Here is an 18,216-nt window from a genome sequence, read left to right on the forward strand (position 1 = left end):
TAAATTCATGGACACAGCCTGTAGTTGATATAGTCACGCGGTATACTACATTTCTGGACATTGTCTGAAATGGATACAGTCACAACATGGACCCCAACAGAATCTTTAGCAGTAAATTCCTGGAGGCAGTCTGAAACTGGCAGTTATCTCAACATGGACCAATAAAGTAAATCTAGAAATAAATCCCTGGAAACAATATGAGACTGATACAGTCACAGCTTGGAAGAAACTCCACAAGCAGGCAGAAACTCCACAAGTAAACACCTGGACACACGCTGTAGCTGATGCAGCTCCATCATGGACTCAGGCTGAATCTTCAGCTGTAATCCCTGGATGGAGGCTGAAACTGATACAGTCACAGCATGAACTCAAGTTGAATCTTTAGCGAATCCCTGGACAGAGACTGTATCTTCCACAGTCATACCATGGACCCAGGCTGAATCTCTAGCAGTAAATCCATGGACACAAGCTGCAACTGATGTAGACATGCTATGGACCCAGGCTGATTCTCTAGCAGTAAGTCCCTGGGCAGTGCCTGCATCTGATAGTGTTATACAGTGGATCCAAACTGAACTTCCAACAGAAAATCAGTGGACAGAGAATGTATCTGATACAATCATATAACTTACCCAGGCTTAATTTCCTGCAGTAGAGACCTGGACACATCCTCTGGCTGATGTAGTAACACCATGGACTCAGGATATCCCTTTGCACAGCCTATATCTGACAAAGTCACACTATTTACTCAGGCTCTCACTCCAGAAGTAAATCCTTGGTCAAGGCCTGAGGCTGATACAGTCACACCGTGGATCCAGGTTGAATCTGCAGAAGAAAATGCCTGGACAGAGGCTGGTTCTGAAACATGCACACCATTGATCGTGGAATGTAAACCCTGGATAGAGACTGTATCTGATATAGTCACACCAGGAACCAAGTATGATTCTTCAGAAGCAAAACTTGGGATACTGCCTGAGGCAGGTACATTTGAACTGTGACTCAGTCTGAATCTTCAGCAGGAATTCCCTGGACACAGGCTGTACCTTGCAGTCACACAGTGGACCCAGGCTGAACTCCAGCAGTAAATCCCTGGACACAACCTGCAGCTGACACAGTCACAAAGTAGACACAGACTAAATCTCCATTAGTAAATATGTGGACTCAGGCTCCATTTCCAGTGGTAAATACCTGGACACAGTCTGAATCACTACCAGTAAGTATTTTGACGGAAACGGAATCCCTAGCTCTAAATCCACCAATACAGCCTCAGGCGAGGACCGTCACATTGTGGATTCAGGCTGAATCCCCATCAGTAAATCTTTGCATACAAGCTGTAGCTTCCAGAGTCATACCATGGGCCCAGGCTGAATATTCAGCAGTAAACCCACTGACACAGGCTGTAGCCAATGCACTCACACTGTGGACCCAGGCTGAATCTCTAGCATCGCATCCCTGGCCAAAGTCTATGGTGAATACAATCACAGAATGGGCCCTGGATGCATTTGCAGAGACCGTGTTGGGGGCTCTACACTTTCAGCGCGTGAGCTCGTGTCTCTTTCTCTGACTGCGGCCGGGGGCCCCTCTGTCAGATATCCCGCCTCGCTGCCTGTCTAAAGCGATCACATCCTCCGGTCCCTATGCCCTTCTCTCCTGGCACGTCTCTGCCCGGTGCCGCTGGGGGCATGTTCTCTCTGTGTATCACACAGAACCTGAAGGAGGTCTGCCCCAGGTGACACTGGCAGGGCCCCTGGTTTCTAGGTCAGGCTCTTCGGTGTCACCTGGCCAACCCGTTACCAGGGGGTCAGCGGACCTACAGCCGAGCGGTAGGCTCGGCCAACACAGAGCTACCGAGAGGAACGGAAAGGTAGCCTTGTCCTTGACGAAGTCAGTGAGGCCCCGAGTGGGCAGAGGGCCTCCCGGCGAATGAAGAGGGTGCTGCTTTCTGCACCAGGGACGGGTTGACGCTGGCCCCCGGGGCAGGCAAGATTCCCAGGGTGGCCATCAGGGTGGGGGCCCTGTGCGTGTTTAGCAGTAAACAGCAGGGCAGACGGGAAGGGAGCCCACCTCCTCTTTTCAGCCTCACCTTCAGAGCCTCATTTCTTCACCCAAATGCTGCATCCACCTTCAGGACATTGTAGCACACACGTAGCCACAACGTGGTTCCCAGTGGCCTCCCACAGATGCCTGAGGAGGAAAGAGAAACCAGCTGAGGGCAAACACCTACAGAGCAAAGGGAGCCCTGGAGCACCTCTCTAAGCAGACGGCCCAGGGACACGCGAACCAACCTGAGAGCTCCAGGAAGAGGAAAGTGTGTCCCAAGTCACCTGGGCCCCTAGCACCTTGTCTTCCTGTATGGTGCCACAGACAGGGGCACGGGGAATGGAATCGAGCCTGCGTGCTCCCCACGGTCACCCTGTCCAAGGCAACCGGGAGGAAACAGCACACAGGTGCACGTGACTCAGCTCCCACTATGCCCACTTTCAACCACACCATCCCATAGGCAGGGCAATCGTTCCAAGAACAACCCGTGGAGGTAATGTGCACATGGGCTAGATCCACAGAGGGGAGGCGGGGGACAGAAAACAACTGGGACAGTAAACAAGGGGGCGCTGACCAAAATCCTTTCTCGTGGAAACACGTACGTGTAGAGTTCTGCTCAGGTACCTGCCCGTGTGTGGTGTGTGTGTGGGGGGCGTGGGGGGGCACGTGATGCACGTCCATGCTCAGGAATAGGCACGACTACTGTCATGCATGTGTGGGCGTTGGGATGGACGCGGGGACGTGGAAAAGCTTAAAGAGCTCAGAGAACGTACGTAAACTGTGGGCCAGTTGAAGCCCCCAGGCCAGGGAATCCAGCCCAGAGATACCACCCGTGGAGCAAAGTGTAAGTGGCATCACACGCCAGCACCCTCGACCAGGGGCTGAGACTAGAGGGAGGAAGAAAGCACCTGTGGAAGGACAGGGAGGATGCAAAGTACATGAGAATCATAAAGGGCCCGATGCCCAGGCCCAAAGAGGAAAGACCCACCCCCCACCCCTCCAGCCCCACTCCCATCTCAGCTACAGCCACCTTTATCTCCTTCTCCAGTGCACGAGCAACCTTTCCCCCACCCCTATGTAGGCCCTTGAGAAACACCTGGCCTTTTTTCCGTAAGGTTTGGCACACCGACCCACACCGAGGCATAACCGACTGCCTCACACTGATTTTGCTGGTTTAAGACATCACTCTAATGTTCTGACAACCCTTGTGGCTCAGGAGTATGGCCGTGATGGCTTAGCTGGATTCTACCCCTGCTCCCCTGTCCCACAAGACTGGGGCGAAGGGCTGGGCTGGGATGTGATCTCATTTGGAAGGTGGACGAGAGCAGAACCACTTTCACAGGGCATCCTTAGGGTCGGCAAAATTCACATCCTCGGGTTGGCAGTGGTGAAGGCATGCATGCGTGCGTGGTGGCCCTTGACTGGGTGCAGTCCTCAGCACCTCAGTGTGTGCGCACGTGTCCAAATAAGGTTGCTGGCGTTCCCCAGTGCCATCAAAGCGTGTCGTCCCTCTCTCGGTCTCTCAAAAGACAGGATGGCCGAGTCAAGTTCGTCTCGTGCCATGTGTCCATGTCCGTTCCCGGAGGGACGCTTGTCACCTTATGTTGGCTAGCAGAAAGGCAATTTCTGCCTGCCACTCGAGCGTTTGAAAGGCACTATGCAAACGTGTGGTCACACAAAGTCCGAGAACCCGTGGGTGCCAATCACACACGAGGAGAGGTCTTTTGGTGCCAGGCAAGGTAGAATTTCTCGGAGAGTTTAAGTATCCAGAGGGGATCCCAGGAGAGTGGGCCACAGAGGGAGGGAGCAGATACGTACAGAAACAAGAACGCGCACGCACGCACACACTCACACATACACAGACACACACACACACAGACACAGAGAGAGAGAGAAAGACAGAGGGGAGACAGACAGACACTCAGACGGAGCTCTTCACTGCGTGGCTTTTCTGCTCTTGAGCAAAGGAATTTTAGTCGAGCAAAGAGCTGGGTTTGCCGGACACTCCTCTCTCATGCCACAGAGCTTCGGGCTCTATGTCCCCTGGAAGAAAAGTATCCAGCAACTTCGGCCACCATGCATTTCCTTGTACATTTCCTGAGAGTTCCCAGTGGTTAAAGGTCCCGAGGGAAACCAGATTCTGATTTTCTGAGTTTGGAGCGGGAACTCCTGGCTCCAACTGGCACAGGCCACATAGGTATCACAGGGCACCCGGGCACCCCAGACGCAAGGCCGGAGGCCTCCCTGGAGGCCAGCTCCTTGTGGAACCTGGGCTGCTAAGCCGGGCGGGGGGAACGGGTGTTTGGGGGACCCGGCAATCCCTGAAACCTACCTGTCTCCACAGGGCGAGGGGCTAGGCAGCCGAGGGTGACGCCCACTGTCCTCGCCCTGATTGGTCGTGATGGGGCCGAGCGGCCTGGGCGTGGCTTGGAACTCCTTCCTGCCACCTGGACACGCATGCCTGGCGGCCAATGCTCCTGCGCATGCGTTTCAGCGCTCTTCACCGCAGAGGCTCCAGGGAACGGTTCAGTCCGCAGTGAAGCGTGATTCCAGTCGCTAGGCCTCCGTGCTGTGCGGCCCTCGTGCTGAGCTTCCAGCTGCCGCACCTTCGCCGCTGCCCCAGCTCAGAGCCAGGTCCGCATGGGCAGTGAGGCGGGACCCGGGGTCATTCTAGGTGTGGGAGGGGGTCCTCAGGAAGCAGGTGCCCGCGGGTCCCCAGGTGTGGTGCGGGAGGTGGGTAGGGTGCTGGCACTAGTTGATGCTGGGGGCGAGGATGCCGCCATCTTTAGCGAGGAGGTGGTGCAGCAATGCCCGGCCGTGTTGGAGGGAGAGGTGGCGCGTATCGGGGAGGTGTTTTGGCTGCCTGTGGAGGACATGATGGATGAGGTTGAGGTGGTGGCGGAGGAGCAGCAGCAGGAAGAGCAGGAAGAGCGGAAGCAGGTGGTGGCGGAAGAGCCGGAGGAGGAGCCCCAGGAGCAGGGGCAGGAAGAGCCAGGGCCTCGACCCACGATCACCGGGTCCCCGCTGGAGGCGCTGCAGGCGCTGCAGGCCCTGCAGTTAGAGCTAAGCACTCTGAATACCCAAGCCAGCAGGACCTACTCTCGGCTCAAGCGCAGGATCTGTCAGCGGCGGGAGTCTCACTTGGATGGCAGAAGCGCCATCATTCAGGGCATCCCTGGCTTCTGGACCAGAGCCGTATCCTTACAGAGGCCCCTTGGGGTTGGCTGCGGTGAAGGAGGAGCAGGAGTAGGAGCGGCGGGGGTGAGGGTGGGGGAGGGGGAGCGGTGGGCGCAGGTGCAGGCCAAGAGCACTGAGGAATGTGGGTACAGGAGGGCATGAGTGGCTCCAAAGAGGCAGCAGGAACAGAGGGAGGCCACAGCTGTAGGTGTCTGAGCGAAAACTTTGGGTGAATGGTCTTGGCCTGCAGCGTGCACAGCAGTACTTCCCCAGGGTGGAGGGAAGAGCCCGTGGCAAGGTCACAATTGGGAATAGCCCCGAGCACCCCTCACACAGAGCAGTTACTGGAAGTGTGCATTATCCCGGGGAACTGGCAGGAGACAAGCGGAAGTCCCAATACCCGTCCTGGTCAGTCAGAGCCCGTGTAGTTGTTCCAGCTGCCTCAGTGCAAAAGCACAAGGTCCTGCCTGCACACAGGGTGAAGTTGTAAGGGGCAGCTGTCCTTGGCCGGACACCAGGACCCTGGACACGCTCTTGGGCCGGCAAGAATCCTTACCTCCCCAGGCCTTTCACCAGCACACTCGAGTCTGTGGAAGACACACAGGCGCAGGCACGCCCCTGACCTCCCCGTGGACCCTGTGAGTCCTGCAGAGCTCCAGACACACCCACGCAGGCCCTTCTGAAGACAGGAAACAGGGCAAAGGCCCAAGGCTTCGTCTTTGAACACACACACACGCGCACGTACTCACACACACACACACACACACACACACACACACACACACAGAGGCACTCACACAAACACCCACAAGCCCATGCACACACGGCGTAAGAGAAGGCATGAGGCAGCGACAGCACATCTAGACCGCTTACGGAGTGACATGCCGGCACCCAGCACACACAGGTCAGGTAGAGATCAGGTTCGTTCAGGAAACAGGCCCTCCCCGGGTGGGTGCACTGGACCCCAAGGCAGCCACAGGCAAGAGCACGTCTGATGGCAGGGCAGGGGCCGAGGATGTCTTTGAGGGCCGGATGGGCGTTAGCGCTTACGGATCTGGCAGATCTGCTGCTGCAGTCTCTTCCTCTGGCGGGTCTGGGGACTGGTTCTGCGGCTTGTAGCTCTTCCTTCCCTGAGGTGTGGCATGTGAAGCCTCCTTGACCTAAAGCAGATAATGAACCACCCCCAGATTTCGGCCGTGATCAGTGACCAAGATGAAGACCTGCTTAGCTACATGATCAATTTGGAGGTCAGTCTGGAGAGACTGGGGCGTCGTGGGTGGAGGCAGGTGGCCAGTAGGGAGGGGGCGGGGTTGTCCTTAAAGGTTGGGTGTAAGCAGCAGGAGAAGGGAAGGGGAAATGGTTCGTGGCTGCCAAGCAGGCAAGCTCAGGACCCCTAGAAGAGCTCCTGCCCTTCTTCTCCTCTTGGGCGTGGCAGGTGAAGGAACTGGGCCATCCGAGGCACCACTGCAAGTTGAAGTTTTTCTTTCGACCCAACCCCTACTTCTGGAATGACGTGATCCTTAAGGTGTATCACCTTAGCATCGCTGGTAGGAGGGGCTCCCGCGGGGCTGCGGGGTGAGGGGAGGCTGGGGAAGGGCGTGGATGCTGGGCCACCGTGACTGTGATCCTTTCCTGTCTCCCCTGTCTTCCTCCAGGATACAGGGCGTCTCGTTCCACTAGCATCTATTGGTTCTGGGATTATGAACGGGGAGCTCCCAGCCACAGGCAGGACCCCACCGGCCTTCACTTCCTCAACTGGTTGTCTGACCACAACTGCCCAGGGTCTAACAAGATTGCTGAGGTGGGGTGCCTCTGGTCCCCCTCAGCGGTGGTGACGCTGGAGTCCCCCGGCTGCTTGGGGGGAGGGACGTGGGCCTGGCCTGCCCTGTCCCGACCTGGCCCCTTTCCCCTACCAGATCATCGGCGAGGACCTGTGGCCCAATCCTCTGCGCTACTACCCGAGGGAGGAAGGCCCCACGGGGACAGGTAACTGAGACGAGGACAGGTGGTTAAGGAGCCCAGGGGCTGGGCGCTGAAATGAGTGTGGTCCGGGTACACTGGGGCTCTCCCTTTTCCCAAATGGGAAAGCTCAGGCTGAGAGCACACTGTGGGCGGAGCTGGGTTTCAGGTCACCCCGGCCTTGGCGGCGGGTGAGAGGGTGAGAATGGAGCCGGGAGGACTGTAGGGCACACGGAGTAGCAGGACTCTAACCAGCTAAACTTTCAGGGTGAGTGCCCCAGGTGTCTATGAAAGAGGCAAGCACCTCCTTAAGCAGGCACCTGTGTGTGAATCATCAGTCCCTGGCTTCAGCCTGCCCTCAGCTGGGGATCACCTGGGCCCCTCCCTCCTGGCAAAGGCCTACAGATGCCGAGGAGCTTCATTCCGAGTCTCCTCCCGCCTCTTTGCTGACTTTCCGAGTCTTCTTTGAATTTTCACGTCCATCCCTGAGCCTCCCAGCACCACCACACAGACAGTCCCGGAAACGGCACAAGGCTAGCTGGGGACAATATTGAGGACCTGGGGCAGGAAGTGGCAAGGGACCACAAAAGGGCCGGGCCTACCGCCCACCAACGCCATGTCTCATATTGCTGGACACAGCCAGTGTCCCCTGCTGAGACGCCTTGTGCCCCGTTTGTGTTCCCGTCCCTGTGCTCCTGTGTGTGTGTACGTGTCTGTGTGTCGGGCGCACTCCAGACCCAGAGATGAAGGCACCGGGGGAGCCTCAGAGGTTGGCCAAAGAGCACCAGAGTCAGGAGGCGTCTACAGATGTGGGAGACGGGTGGAGGTGTCTACCTACGCGGTTCGGGTGCCCACGGGAGAAACGAGGAAAGGATGGCCAATGAAGGTTCCAGAGAGCGGGGCCCCACGTGCCGGGAATGACGCCCAGAGAGACATAAACACGCTCACAAGTGCTCCTGTCTTGGTGTGTGTGTATAGGTACGGGGGTTTGTGGAGTATTCACGAGTGAATCAAGTGGTGTGGGGCTTCTTAGCCCGTGCCTGCGGACCTCCCTGTCTGTGGGCGAGATGGCGGGCCTGGGGAAGTGGAGGACGTGGGGAGGGCAGGACGATGTGGGATTCCGGAGAGGCCCAGGGCCTTCCTCACAGGGCAGGGACTGGAAGGAGGAGGAGGCAAAGAAAGAGAGCCTGCTGAACTGGAGACTTGCTCCGCAGGCAGGGCAAGGAGACAGGGAAGGGCCCTGGCCTGCAGGGGCCTAATGGCCTGGTGCCGCCTAGGGCCCGTGCCTGAGCCAGCAGCCTCCGTCCAGGACGTCTGGCGCACACTGGCACGACGCGAGGCAGGTGACTCCTTAAGCTCAGGCTGACCGTTGAGCACACAGGGTGGGAGCGTGGGATCCTTGCGGGCACTAGCAGCCCGCCCCGCGGGGCAGCGTTCCAAGGACGCGTGAGGCAGACGCCGGTGTGACGTGTCGCTGTGTGCCCCGGTGGCGGCGTGGGTGAGTGTGAGCGTGCGGGCGAGTGAGCGAGCAGACAAGGAAGGGGGCCGGGCTGTTTGCATGCAGGGACCCTGGGACAGTGACAGAGAGCAATGCCTGTGGGCGCAGCAGACGGCTTGCTGGCTTCCAGGCTCTGCTGACTGGGGAAGAGAGGAACTGCCAGAGAGAAGCCCCGTTCCCTCGTGAGCAAAAGGCCGCCCGTGAATCCCTTCCTTTTCCTGGGCTCTCATCCCTGCATGCAACAGGCAGAGGGGCAAAGGTGAGGGCTGAGGGCTGAGGGGAAGCGGCTGAAGGGCACCCACCTGCCTTCCCAAACCGCAGGTGTGCCGCCTGCCTTGCTTCCCGCCCCGGCGATCCGAGGGGCAGCACGTAACTGTTACTCAGTCTCTGCTACCCAGAGGCTAAAATCCTCTATCCGAGCCTGCCCTAGGGAGCGGAGGGGGCGGGACGCTTAGCGGAACTAATGCCCAAGAGGAGCACGCTTCTCCTCAAGAAACCGTCCGGTGAGCAGTTCTCGTCCTCTGGGAGCCTCCATCCGCACATCCCTTCGGCAGGCCTGGACCCCGCTACGTGGCAGGCTCCTCTCAGCTTGCTGTGCGCCAGGCCTCGGGAAAGAGAAAGCCCTGGAGCAGACAGACCTCGGGCCGGGAGGCCCAGGGATCCGTTTTGGGGTGGGGCATGGGGGGTGGCCCGGGGCAGGTGAGGGGAAGGGATGGCGGGCACCGGGAGTGCTCCTTCCTGAGCAGACAGCTGCTTTCCAGGCACACCTCTGGCCCAATGCACGAGGTCCGGGACCGACTCTGCGGCAGCTGGGCTTGGGAGAGAGGAGCGCGGTCCGCCGCGCTCCCTCCCCGTTGCCTGCACTTTGGTTCCAAGGGGAGCACCTCTGTCCCTGTGGTACCGGCCACGCTGACCTTCCTTTGCTTGTTTGGACTCCTGAGACCACGTGGGTGCCCACTGCCCCCGCAGCTGTTTCAAGACCGAGGAGGGTTGCAGCACCAGGGCAGCTTCAGGAATCCTCGTCCTCGCCTCCCAGCTGCACTGGCTGCGCCCTGCCGTGCATCAGCCTTGGGGATCTGAAGCCCTGAGGGCCGTGGTGTACACTTCTAGGGTGGCACACAGCCGTGGCCTAGAGAGGAAGGCCTGCCCCGCTCCGGCTGCTGTCCCCGCAGGCAGACAGACAGACACACAGACAGACAGGGACTCTGTCCCTCCTCAGCTCCGTGATCCTTAAGCTGGAAGGGAGCCTCCCTCGTGGCTCCCACACTCCGGTGCCTAGGGTTCCCTACCGTGGAGGCAAAGGGAAACTACGTGCAGTGGCCCTGCGGCTGCACGTGGGACACAGGGCAGCGGGGGACCTCCGACCCTCAGCCGGGCCCAAGTCCCTGGAGCCCTCTTGCCCTGGTCAGCGCTGCTGGGAGGGGCCTGGCAAGGATGAAAGGCTAGAGGGAAGGTTGGACAGCGTCCTCCCACAGCTTGACCTGGGCCACCCACGCGTAAGGCGCCATGGCTGGGTTCAGGTGCGGCCCGCCTGCCCAGGCACGATGTGGCAGAAATGGTCAGGCCACCCCCCGGTGGGGAAGGAAGGCTTACACTGCCCGCTGTGGCCCCGGGTGCCCACCGCCGGGGCCTCGTGGTCCAACCCAGTGGATGTGCCTCACTGAGAGTCACCCTGGGGAACAAAGCCTCGACTTTGAGGGTGGAAACCTGTCAGCCCCGCTGGGGCACGGCACGCGGGGCTTCCCCTGTAGCTGTTGTTCAAGGTGGAGGGCCCACATCCTCCATGCTGTCCCTCACCGCGTCGTCCCTTGGCATATCGGGTTATCGGGGCCCTGAGACGTATGACTTCTTGTCCAGCGGGGATCTCCCTCATCCACTCAGGAGGGAGCACGCAGGCTCCATCTCTGTGAAGACGGTTTCTGTGTTGAAGTCAGCCAGGGTCTTGGTGTCCTTGTCCCTTGTGAGGCAGCTTCTAAGCTCGGCCCTGCCCGTGTTGGGGGCCCTGCCATTTCCACGCATGAGCTCGTGTCTCTTTCTCTGACTGCGGCCAGGAGCCCCTCTGTCAGATATCCCGCCTCGCTGCCTGTCTAAAGCGATCACATCCTCCGGTCCCTATGCCCTTCTCTGCTGGCACGTCTCTGCCCGGTGCCGCTGGGGGCACGTTCTCTCTGTGTATCACACAGAACCTGAAGGAGGTCTGCCCCAGGTGACACTGGCAGGGCCCCTGTGTCGGGACCCAGCTCTGAATGTACCAAGAGGTCTGTGCAAAGCCAAGGCTGACAGTACTGAGCAAAGCTAGTACTGGAAGGTACAAAATGGGAAAGCAAAGCTTCCCGAGAGGTGGTTCCCCTCAAGATTTCCCCAAGCAATTCCCTGGTTGTAAAATGATGCTCTTTGGGGTATTTTTGCTGTGCAACAAATTATGTTGTAATGCAGGATTTAAACTTAGACCACAGTATAGAGTAAAATGGAAACATTTGGTTTTGGTATAGGGGAAGATTTTTTGTAGATTGGGTATATAAGAAATTATATTGGGTTATGTGGGAAATAGCTAGAATTAAAATGATCATGGGATATGTAAATTTTAAAGATGCAGATAAAGCTATGCAAAGAAATAGATATAAAGCTTAATTGATTTATTGCAGATATTTTGAGAATAGGTTAGGTCTTGCAGTACGGTGTTTTCCAAGACGGCCAATAATAGGAAGAGATACGATCTGGAAGTGGAACGGCAGGCCTGTGAAGGTAGAGCATGGAGTACCCGGCGGGACTTGGACTGCTTGGTACTGACCTATAAAGAAAACAGCTTACGTGAGCCAAAACATCACCGAGGTGTGAAAAACCAAAGAGATTGTGCCTGATTTTGTCGAAGTACAAAGAGACCACAGAAGCTGTGATCAGGATATGCTCCACCACAGGAGACTGTGTGAGGGAAACATTAATGAGATTATTGTGTGAACCGCTTACGTAAGCGGGTGTTTTTTGTTAAAATGGTTAATGTGTTATTGCTTGTGCAAGATTTTTGGCTCAAGAAAAAAAGGTTGCGAAAGGTTAAAAGATGATATGAAAAATAAGAATAGGGAATTGTAGAACTATAAATGTTGCAGCTTTTTGCTAATAAAATGTCAGATCCTTGCATCCAAGAAGAGGTGTCTTGAGTTCTGTCCTCGCCGACGCCGTCCTCCCCTCAGGCAATCCTGTACCGCTGGGGCTGGTCCTCGGCAAGTGGCGCCCGAACAGGGACCTGAAGGGGTAAGTATAATATTCGGACGGATAGGAGTCTCACCATAGGGTGCTGCAGACCCCCAGTTAAAGGAAAACTGGTAAGTGAAGGTGAGTAATAGGTACTAATATGGGACATGCTGAGTCTAAAGAGAGACTATTATTTATTGATATTATTAAGCATATGCTGCATGGACGAGGTATTAAGGTTACTAGCAAACAGTTAACTCAATTTTTTCAGTTTGTGCAAGAACAATGCCCTTGGTTTCCTGAACAGGGTTCGGTAAATCTAGAGACCTGGCAGAAGGTGGGACAAGCTTTGCAGGTATATTATACCCATTTTGGGCCTGAAAAAGTTCCTGTAGACACTTTTGCTTTGTGGAATTTAATTAGGGAAAGTATTGCTCCCCTGCCTGAGGGTCAAAAAAATTCTTATAAATACCCTCCTAATGTTGATGAAAGTACTCCATTGCTTCCTCCGAAACCTCCGCCCGATGAGGGTGAAGTTTTAGCTGCAGCTTTTAAAGATTGTGTTACTAAGGACAGTGATTCAGAGGTTGAGGATGACTCAAAACCTGAGAAATCGAATGTTTTTGCCGATCCGCCTTTTGATGATGAATTACCTAGGGCAGATGAAGATGATTTAGATGCTGCAGCCTTTGATTATGAAAGGAAGTTCAAACTTCCTCTCTGTCTTTAGGGTCTAAAGCTTTATCATTTAATAAAAGGAGTCAGAGAGGAAGCAAGCGCCGATATGCTGCGTCCACCTTAGATGCCCCCGAAGTCACCTGGGGGGCTATTAAAAGGCTGTGTAACAATGCTGAGGCTGTGGTAAATACTCAAGGCTTACCGCTTACTACCTGTAATTTTTTTATGGCTCTTTTGACCTTGCTTTCAGTTCAGGTAAGTGCTAATACAACCTATTGGGCTTATTTTCCTGATCCGCCTATATTACATGCTGTTACTTGGAAGGATTCTGCTGTTACAGTGTCTTCATCTTTATCAGAATTGACAGATGGTATAAAGGGAATGCAAAATTATGGGCAATTTGTAATAAATAGAAATTATACGTTTAAAGGGCAAACTAATCTTCCACCAATTTGTTTTTATGTGAAGAAATATAGCTTAGATAAAGAAAAAAAATGGATGTTTGCCAGTAAGTGATATTGGCTTATTAACAGATTCTCCTAAGGAGCCTTCAGGCAGAGATAAAACCACCAGACATTTATGGTCTTTAATAGGAAAGTTTGTAGATTCAGGTATTAGAGGAGAATCGAAGATCCATCCATCTAAATATCCTGATTGTGATATTAAACCAGATAAAGCAATAGATGAATGGAGAGGGATAGATATTAATGTTGGGTTCCCATCCTGGGTTTATTGCATGCATAATAAGGAAGCCAAAATTGTTATTCCTGGGAGTAAATATTATGTTTCTGATTGGAGTATGGATAGGCCTGATAGTGATTATAGACAGTATTTACAACATGAAATACGATATGACTGGAAGGACTCTTTAATTCCTTCTCCTTTAAGAATTAATAGATGGAATAGTTTTGGTTGGATAGCACCTATGTATACCTTTAATCATAAAAATAATGATTATATACAACCTCAATTATGGAGATTATTATTAGCTGTAGGAAATGTGACATTGAAGAGACCAAATGCTAAGGAAAATGTATATTATGTACAAACTTGTGTTATGTCTCCATATGTTTTATTGTTAACTAATAAGTCTGATAATTTGCAGATTGTACGAAAATATAAAAGATTTTATGTGTTATGTACAGAATGTATGTTGACCACCTGTATAATACCCAATATGAAAGTTCAAATTATTATGTTGTTGAAAAAACCTGCTTATATTATGTTGCCAGTTACTTTAGAGGAATCTTGGTATAGTGATAAAGGTGTAGAAGTTATTAAAAGGGTTAGTGAATTAATGAGGCCTAAAAGATTTGTTACTACTTTAATTTTAGGAATATCTGCTTTAATAGGGATTGTAAGTTCTTTTTCCTTAGCAACGTATACATTAGTTAAGGAAGTACAAACCGCTCAATATGTTAATGATTTGTCTAAAAATATATCCTTGGCCCTAGCAACTCAAGAAGCTATAGATAGAAAGTTAGAAAATAAAGTTGATGCATTAGAGGAAGCAGTCTTGCATGTAGGCCAAGAGCTAACAGCTTTAAAAATAAGATTATCTCTTACTTGTCATGCAAAGTTTTCTTGGGTTTGTGTAACACCGTTAATAGTAAATGAATCAGAATATACCTGGGAGAAGATACAAATGCATATTTTAAATGTCTGGAATTCTAGTGATATAGGAATAGATTTAAACAAATTGCATCAACAAATACATGATATTGCTTCCTTTCAGTTAAACATTAATCCATCTAAAATTGCAGAAGAAATGTTTCAAAATATGAGAAATTTTTTTTAAGAAAATTCTTTTACCCATATGTTGATAAACTATGGAGCAGCTGGCATTGTAATAATCTTGTTTTTAATTTGTTTTCCAGTCTTCCTCAGATTGATCCAGGCCGCCTTAAAGAGCGTTTATCAGACCAAATTGGAATTGCATACCCTTTATTTAAAAAATAAAAAAGGGGGAGATGTCGGGACCCAGCTCTGAATGTACCAAGAGGTCTGTGCAAAGCCAAGGCTGACAGTACTGAGCAAAGCTAGTACTGGAAGGTACAAAATGGGAAAGCAAAGCTTCCCGAGAGGTGGTTCCCCTCAAGATTTCCCCAAGGAATTCCCTGGTTGTAAAATGATGCTCTTTGGGGTATTTTTGCTGTGCAACAAATTATGTTGTAATGCAGGATTTAAACTTAGACCACAGTATAGAGTAAAATGGAAACATTTGGTTTTGGTATAGGGGAAGATTTTTTGTAGATTGGGTATATAAGAAATTATATTGGGTTATGTGGGAAATAGCTAGAATTAAAATGATCATGGGATATGTAAATTTTAAAGATGCAGATAAAGCTATGCAAAGAAATAGATATAAAGCTTAATTGATTTATCGCAGATATTTTGAGAATAGGTTAGGTCTTGCAGTACGGTGTTTTCCAAGACGGCCAATAATAGGAAGAGATACGATCTGGAAGTGGAACGGCAGGCCTGTGAAGGTAGAGCATGGAGTACCCGGCGGGACTTGGACTGCTTGGTACTGACCTATAAAGAAAACAGCTTACGTGAGCCAAAACATCACCGAGGTGTGAAAAACCAAAGAGATTGTGCCTGATTTTGTCGAAGTACAAAGAGACCACAGAAGCTGTGATCAGGATATGCTCCACCACAGGAGACTGTGTGAGGGAAACATTAATGAGATTATTGTGTGAACCGCTTACGTAAGCGGGTGTTTTTTGTTAAAATGGTTAATGTGTTATTGCTTGTGCAAGATTTTTGGCTCAAGAAAAAAAGGTTGCGAAAGGTTAAAAGATGATATGAAAAATAAGAATAGGGAATTGTAGAACTATAAATGTTGCAGCTTTTTGCTAATAAAATGTCAGATCCTTGCATCCAAGAAGAGGTGTCTTGAGTTCTGTCCTCGCCGACGCCGTCCTCCCCTCAGGCAATCCTGTACCGCTGGGGCTGGTCCTCGGCACCCCTGGTTTCTAGGTCAGGCTCTTCGGTGTCACCTGGCCAACCTGTTACCAGGGGGTCAGCGGACCTACAGCCGAGCAGTAGGCTCAGCCAACACAGAGCTACCGAGAGGAACGGAAAGGTAGCCTTGTCCTTGACGAAGTCAGTGAGGCCCCGAGTGGGCAGAGGGCCTCCCGGCGAATGAAGAGGGTGCTGCTTTCTGCACCAGGGACGGGTTGACGTTGGCCCCCGGGGCAGGCAAGATTCCCAGGGTGGCCATCAGGGTGGGGGCCCTGTGCGTGTTTAGCAGTAAATAGCGGGGCAGACGGGAAGGGAGCCCACCTCCTCTTTTCAGCCTCACCTTCAGAGCCTCATTTCTTCACCCAAGTGCTGCATCCACCTTCAGGACATTGTAGCACACACGTAGCCACGACCTGGTTCCCAGTGGCCTCCCACAGCTGCCTGAGGGGGAAAGAGAAACCAGCTGAGGGCAAACACCTACAGAGCAAAGGGAGCCCTGGAGCACCTCTCTAAGCAGACGGCCCGGGGACACGCGAACCAACCTGAGAGCTCCAGGAAGAGGAAAGCGTGTCCCAAGTCGGCTGGGCCCCTAGCACCTTGTCTTCCTGTATGGTGCCACAGACAGGGGCACGGGGAATGGAATCGAGCCTGCGTGCTCCCCACGGTCACCCTGTCCAAGGCAACCGGGAGGAAACAGCACACAGGTGCACGTGACTCAGCTCCCACTATGCCCAGTTTCAACCACACCATCCCGTAGGCAGGGCAATCGTTCCAAGAACAACCCGTGGAGCTAAATGTGCACGTGGGCTAGATCCACAGAGGGGAGGCGGGGGACAGAAAACAACTGGGACAGTAAACAAGGGGGCGCTGACCAAAATCCTTTCTCGTGGAAACAGGTACGTGTAGAGTTCTGCTCAGGTACCTGCCCGTGTGTGGTGTGGGGGGGTGGGGGGTAGTGGGGGGGCACGTGATGCACGTGCGTGGTCAGGAATAGGCACGACTACTGTCATGCATGCGTGGACGTTGGGATGGACGCGGGGACGTGGAAAAGCTTAAAGAGCTCAGAGAACGTACGTAAACTGTGGGCCAGTTGAAGCCCCCAGGCCAGGGAATCCAGCCCAGAGATACCACCCGTGGAGCAAAGTGTAAGTGGCATCACACGCCAGCACCCTCAACCAGGGGCTGAGACTAGAGGGAGGAAGAAAGCACCTGTGGAAGGACAGGGAGGATGCAAAGTACATGAGAATCATAAAGGGCCCGATGCCCAGGCCCAAAGAGGAAAGACCCACCCCCCACCCCTCCAGCCCCACTCCCATCTCAGCTACAGCCACCTTTATCTCCTTCTCCAGTGCACGAGCAACCTTTCCCCCACCCCTGTGTAGGCCCTTGAGAAACACCTGGCCTTTTTTCCATAAGGTTTGGCACACCGACCCACACCGAGGCATAACCGGCTGCCTCACACTGATTTTGCTGGTTTAAGACATCACTCTAATGTTCTGACAACCCTTGTGGCTCAGGAGTATGGCCGTGATGGCTTAGCTGGATTCTACCCCTGCTCCCCTGTCCCACAAGACTGGGGCGAAGGGCTGGGCTGGGATGTGATCTCATTTGGAAGGTGGACGAGAGCAGAACCACTTTCACAGGGCATCCTTAGGGTCGGCAAAATTCACATCCTCGGGTTGGCAGTGGTGAAGGCATGCATGCGTGCGTGGTGGCCCTTGACTGGGTGCAGTCCTCAGCACCTCAGTGTGTGCGCACGTGTCCAAATAAGGTTGCTGGCGTTCCCCAGTGCCATCAAAGCGTGTCGTCCCTCTCTCGGTCTCTCAAAAGACAGGATGGCCGAGTCAAGTTCGTCTCGTGCCATGTGTCCATGTCCGTTCCCGGAGGGACGCTTGTCACCTTATGTTGGCTAGCAGAAAGGCAATTTCTGCCTGCCACTCAAGCGTTTGAAAGGCACTATGCAAACGTGTGGTCACACAAAGTCCGAGAACCCGTGGGTGCCAATCACACACGAGGAGAGGTCTTTTGGTGCCAGGCAAGGTAGAATTTCTCGGAGAGTTTAAGTATCCAGAGGGGATCCCAGGAGAGTGGGCCACAGAGGGAGGGAGCAGATACATACAGAAACAAGAACGCGCACGCACACACCACACACACACACACACACACACACACACACACACACAGACACAGAGAGAGAGAGAAAGACAGAGGGGAGACAGACAGACACTCAGACGGAGCTCTTCGCTGCGTGGCTTTTCTGCTCTTGAGCAAAGGAATTCAAGTCGAGCAAAGAGCTGGGTTTGCCGGACACTCCCCTCTCATGCCACAGAGCTTCGGGCTCTCTGTCCCCTGGAAGAAAAGTATCCAGCAATTTCGGCCACCGTGCATTTCCTTGTACATTTTCTGAGAGCTCCCAGTGCCTAAAGGTCCCGAGGCAAACCGGATTCTGATTTTCTGAGTTTGGAGCGGGAACTCCTGGCTCCAACTGGCACAGGCCACATAGGTATCTCAGGGCACCCAGGCACCCCAGACGCAAGGCCGGAGGCCTCCCTGGAGGCCAGCTCCTTGTGGAACCTGGGCTGCTAAGCCGGGCGGGGGGAACGGGTGTTTTGGGGGACCCGGCAATCCCTGAAACCGACCTGTCTCCACAGGGCGAGGGGCGAGGCAGCCGAGGGTGACGCCCACTGTCCTCGCCCTGATTGGTCGTG

General features: G+C 53.5%; 1 protein-coding gene across 1 annotated transcript; it reads left to right on the forward strand.

Moving 5' to 3' along the window:
* Positions 1 to 4,677: 4,677 nt before the first annotated feature.
* On the forward strand, positions 4,678 to 8,756 carry LOC117310636 (testis-specific Y-encoded protein 1-like). Its single transcript, XM_033850342.1, has 6 exons — positions 4,678 to 5,232; positions 6,384 to 6,461; positions 6,650 to 6,761; positions 6,870 to 7,015; positions 7,131 to 7,200; positions 7,909 to 8,756. Exons 1-6 carry the CDS (start codon positions 4,678 to 4,680, stop codon positions 8,055 to 8,057), a joined length of 1,110 nt encoding a protein of 369 aa, XP_033706233.1. The 3' UTR covers positions 8,058 to 8,756.
* The last annotated feature ends 9,460 nt before the right edge of the window (positions 8,757 to 18,216 follow it).

Source organism: Tursiops truncatus (assembly GCF_011762595.2).
Source record: "Tursiops truncatus isolate mTurTru1 chromosome Y unlocalized genomic scaffold, mTurTru1.mat.Y SUPER_Y_unloc_1, whole genome shotgun sequence".
NCBI lineage: Eukaryota > Metazoa > Chordata > Mammalia > Artiodactyla > Delphinidae > Tursiops > Tursiops truncatus.

What these genes read in the sequence shown, in the direction of transcription:
- LOC117310636 (XM_033850342.1), top strand. Translation starts at nt 4,678, where the DNA reads ATGGGCAGTGAGGCGGGACCCGGGGTCATTCTAGGTGTGGGAGGGGGT. An exon ending in CTGGCTTCTGGACCAGAGCC is followed by an intron (nt 5,233 to 6,383) that starts GTATCCTTACAG and finishes GACCTAAAGCAG; the next exon opens with ATAATGAACCACCCCCAGAT. An exon ending in GGAAGGCCCCACGGGGACAG is followed by an intron (nt 7,201 to 7,908) that starts GTAACTGAGACG and finishes GGCGCACTCCAG; the next exon opens with ACCCAGAGATGAAGGCACCG.